The 3,674-nt window shown below is 37.8% G+C and overlaps 1 protein-coding gene across 1 annotated transcript; it reads right to left on the reverse strand.

Annotated features, from left to right (window-relative positions):
• Window positions 1–740: 740 nt before the first annotated feature.
• LOC129335024 (DNA excision repair protein ERCC-6-like 2) lies at window positions 741–3,418 on the reverse strand. Its single transcript, XM_054987451.1, has one exon. It carries the CDS (start codon window positions 3,024–3,026, stop codon window positions 2,094–2,096), a length of 933 nt encoding a protein of 310 aa, XP_054843426.1. The 5' UTR covers window positions 3,027–3,418; the 3' UTR covers window positions 741–2,093.
• Between the last annotated feature and the right edge of the window lie 256 nt (window positions 3,419–3,674).

Here is a 3,674-nt window from a genome sequence, read left to right on the forward strand (position 1 = left end):
CTACGCCACTCCTGCGCCGCCGCCCGGGCGCCTGTGGCTTGCACCGGTGCTGGCCCGCCGGCGGGCCAGCGCTGCGTCCCAGCGCGGGCGGAGGGCCACTTACGCGGGCGTACGGGCTAGATGCGCGGTCGCAAGCCTTAGTTCGGTTCCTCTTCACTTTCTCTGCCCTTCTTAGGATTGGGCTGCCCATTACTGACAAGAGGTACAAGACAAGGCTGTCCCCTCACCCATTTGTGATTACAGTTGAACCTCTAGCACACCTGTCAGGATCAAAATGTAAAGGGAATCACGACTGACTCAATGCCACAAACGAAGCTTATTTGCAGACGATGTTGTCATTTACTTAAGTAACCCAACAAAATCCTTAAGTAATCTTGTCCAAAATACCAAACTCTACAGTGCTGTTTCAGGATTTACCATTATTTACTCAAAAACTGAAATTTATCCTATATTCTCCCAAATACCAAAAAAGTAATCACAGACAATTGCCAGTTTAAATGGGTATTGAAATCTTGGAGGCACTTAGGTGTTATTGTTCCAACCAACTTAAAAGACTTATCTGAATGTAATTTTAAACTCCTTAATAAACAAATACAAAATCTTTTACATGATTGGACGAAATCACAATAAACTTGGTTGCAAAAAACTGAATAAAAGCCATAATTTTACCCAAATATTTATTTTTGTTCCAGAACATTCCTATCAAAATAAGTCCAAAGGAAATAAAGGTCTGGCAATCAAAACTAAATAAATTTATTTGGTCAAATAAAAAGCCTAGAATAAATTTTAATTTATTGACAAGACCCTCCAAATTAGGAGGCTTAGGTTTTCCAAATTTATTAAAATATTATGAGGCAGCACAACTCAAAAACCTAATATTATATATCACTCAGAATGAAAAACAAGCATAGATACAGATTGCAGGAAAAAACTGCAGGAAATCATTTGGAACAAACCTCAAGAAAGACCAAAGGGAATCTGAGATAACCCTTTTTTGAGAGATACCCAGAAACCATCTTGCTCAACTTATGGAATGATAATGTGTGTTCAAAACTGAGAAAATATCTTGTTTCTTTATTGTTGTCAGCAGCTAAGGCTGCATTAGCTCAGAATTGGAAGACAAACAAGATCCCCACTGTCAAATACTGGTTGCTGAAGGTTTGGAACCTGTTTACAATGGAGAAAATAACTGATCAGATAACATCTATGAACAATCCCAATTATCAGTCTTCATATACAGAAAAATGGTTCCCATTTTTTGAATTTGTAACCAACTATGCTATAACTGACAACTCTGTACCCAAAAAAATTAAGGATTTTCTTTTATATGAATTGTATATGGTATAAAATCTGTGTATCAGGTTGTTTAGCTCAATATCTTAAATTTTATTATACAAATCACTTGTTTGGTGTTAAAAGTTTACATTTTATTAATGTTGGAAAAATTATAAAATAAAAATAAAGAGCTATTAAAATCCCATGGATGACTATTTCTGCATTAGCCAGTATCACCTTTAAATCAAACCTAATATGGGAGCTAAACAGGGATGTAAGAGGCACATGCAGGTGTCCTGTTTTCTCTTATCGCCCATTGTGTTGCCGGTGTGCATGTTAAAGATCATAGCAGGCAGAAACAGTCTCTATTCAGCTTTATACAGATTCTTCTATGCACAGAGAAGGCTTGTGCCCTAAATACTGATTAAAATAAAATATTTCTGTAGTTAGAATAGAAGTAATACAGCAGCATCAGTCAATAACAACAAACTGAAAATACCCACAGGTGCTGAAAAGGCTTTTTATTCATGTCCATGGCCTATGATACTGGACCTTGGCTCTGTTTCAAGGGCATGTTCCTTTTGTAATGCCTACAAATGAACAGGTTCTATGAAGATATGAGCAGGTTCTTATTCTCTGAACAGGAGAAACTGAAACAATGCAATTACAAAAGACAATGCTGAAAAGGAGCTGAAAAGGCTGTGAGACCCTGGGTTACTTCCAAGATGAAAAACTAGCCTTTTATGGCACCTGTGGATATTTAAATCATGCATTCATTACTCCATTTTTAGAATCTAAGCCTTGTGCCTAGAAGTAAATTAATCATCCACATAATTTGTGTTGCATTTTTTCCATAAAAAATTATCATTTTTCTTCCAAAGCGACTTCGCTTCTTCTTCTTCTTCTTCTTCTTCTTCTTCTTCTTCTTCATTCTTTGGCAAAATGGTATGAGGAACCCTTTCACACAGCTTCTCTATAGCTGACACGTCTGTGAATTTTTGGAGACTGTCCTCATTCTGTTCATTCAGTATATCCCAGAAGTCTTTTGGTCGGATTTCTGCTTTTTCTACTGGCCCTGAAGGAGAGCTCTTGGGAGGCTCTCTTGGCCTATTTCCATTGCTTTTGAAGAGGTCACTTAAAATAGAGGTGTCTCCTAGTACGTCTGCAAAAGAGTTTTTCTTACATATTTGAGCCTGTTTGCTTTCTGACTGGGACAGAGAAGGTTTTCTTGGTGACTCTGTCCCTATCAAGTTCTGCTGTCCTTGAGTGGTATTTGCAGACAGACCTTCAATTATTCCTGATTTACTGCTTAATGAGTCAGATGCCATAAAGTCTTTGAATGACTGGCTGTTTTTCCCACTAATGCTATCTTGGGTAATGACAGTGGGTGATTGTTTATCTTCTACATTATGACACACAGCAGCATGTATGCAAGGATCATATGGAAACCGCTTTGTTTCTACTTTATGTCTTTTTTGGCCACACAGATCTGCAGTTCTATAGAGACAAACTGAAGCAGCAGAAGGGCCAGACTTTGATTTTCCATCCTTATTAAGAGACTTTCTTTTTCTGGATTGCGTTGTGCACACATCTCCTTCCGTGCTTCCCTCTTGAACATAAACTGGGACGTCAATTTTTAACAGGTCCTTTAGCTCTGGATACTTTGTACCATAAAATTCTTTCAACATTTTCTGCCTTTCTTCTGATGTCGCTTTGGCAATATGCTTTGCGAGTTCATCCACCGAAGCCATACTAAAATGAGAAGCTATTTCTTCAAACTGTCTCCTGTACCCATCAATAAACACAAAACATAGTTATTTGTCCCAATTACAAAAAGATCAGTCAAGGAAACTGAACAACTAAAAAAATCTTATCCGATCAATCCCTGACATGTACTTGCAATGGGCTAGGGCTTCACTGCCAAATCATTGAACTTATTAAAAATATACCACTGCAAGTAGTGAAAGAAAATATGATGGGATCACTGAGGCCATTCCATTTGCATAGCAGCACTCCAGTCAGGTAAGAATCAAGTGTTTTGTCAATGCAAGGAACTCCTCTGCTGGTAGGACATACCTTGTGCTGACAGAACATGCCGTCCTAAACTAAGCAAGGCAGTAGGATAACATACATTGCTACTTGTTTGTTTTGCACAGTAGCTAATACTACTTGCCATCATCTGTGCTGTCAGCCATTGCTGTTTTTTAGCTCTTTTCTTTTGTAAATCAAAGACATTAAACCAATCAATTAACAATATTAATCTTGTAACTAACAAGCCTATTTGTCCACGGAAATACATGCCTGTAATTTCAACCTTTCAGAATCACAGCATTACAATTTGTAAAAACTGAGGGCTAATTAATTGAGGGAAGGATTAATGAAGGATATTGTTACTGCTA

Source organism: Eublepharis macularius, chromosome 8, assembly GCF_028583425.1.
Source record: "Eublepharis macularius isolate TG4126 chromosome 8, MPM_Emac_v1.0, whole genome shotgun sequence".
NCBI lineage: Eukaryota > Metazoa > Chordata > Lepidosauria > Squamata > Eublepharidae > Eublepharis > Eublepharis macularius.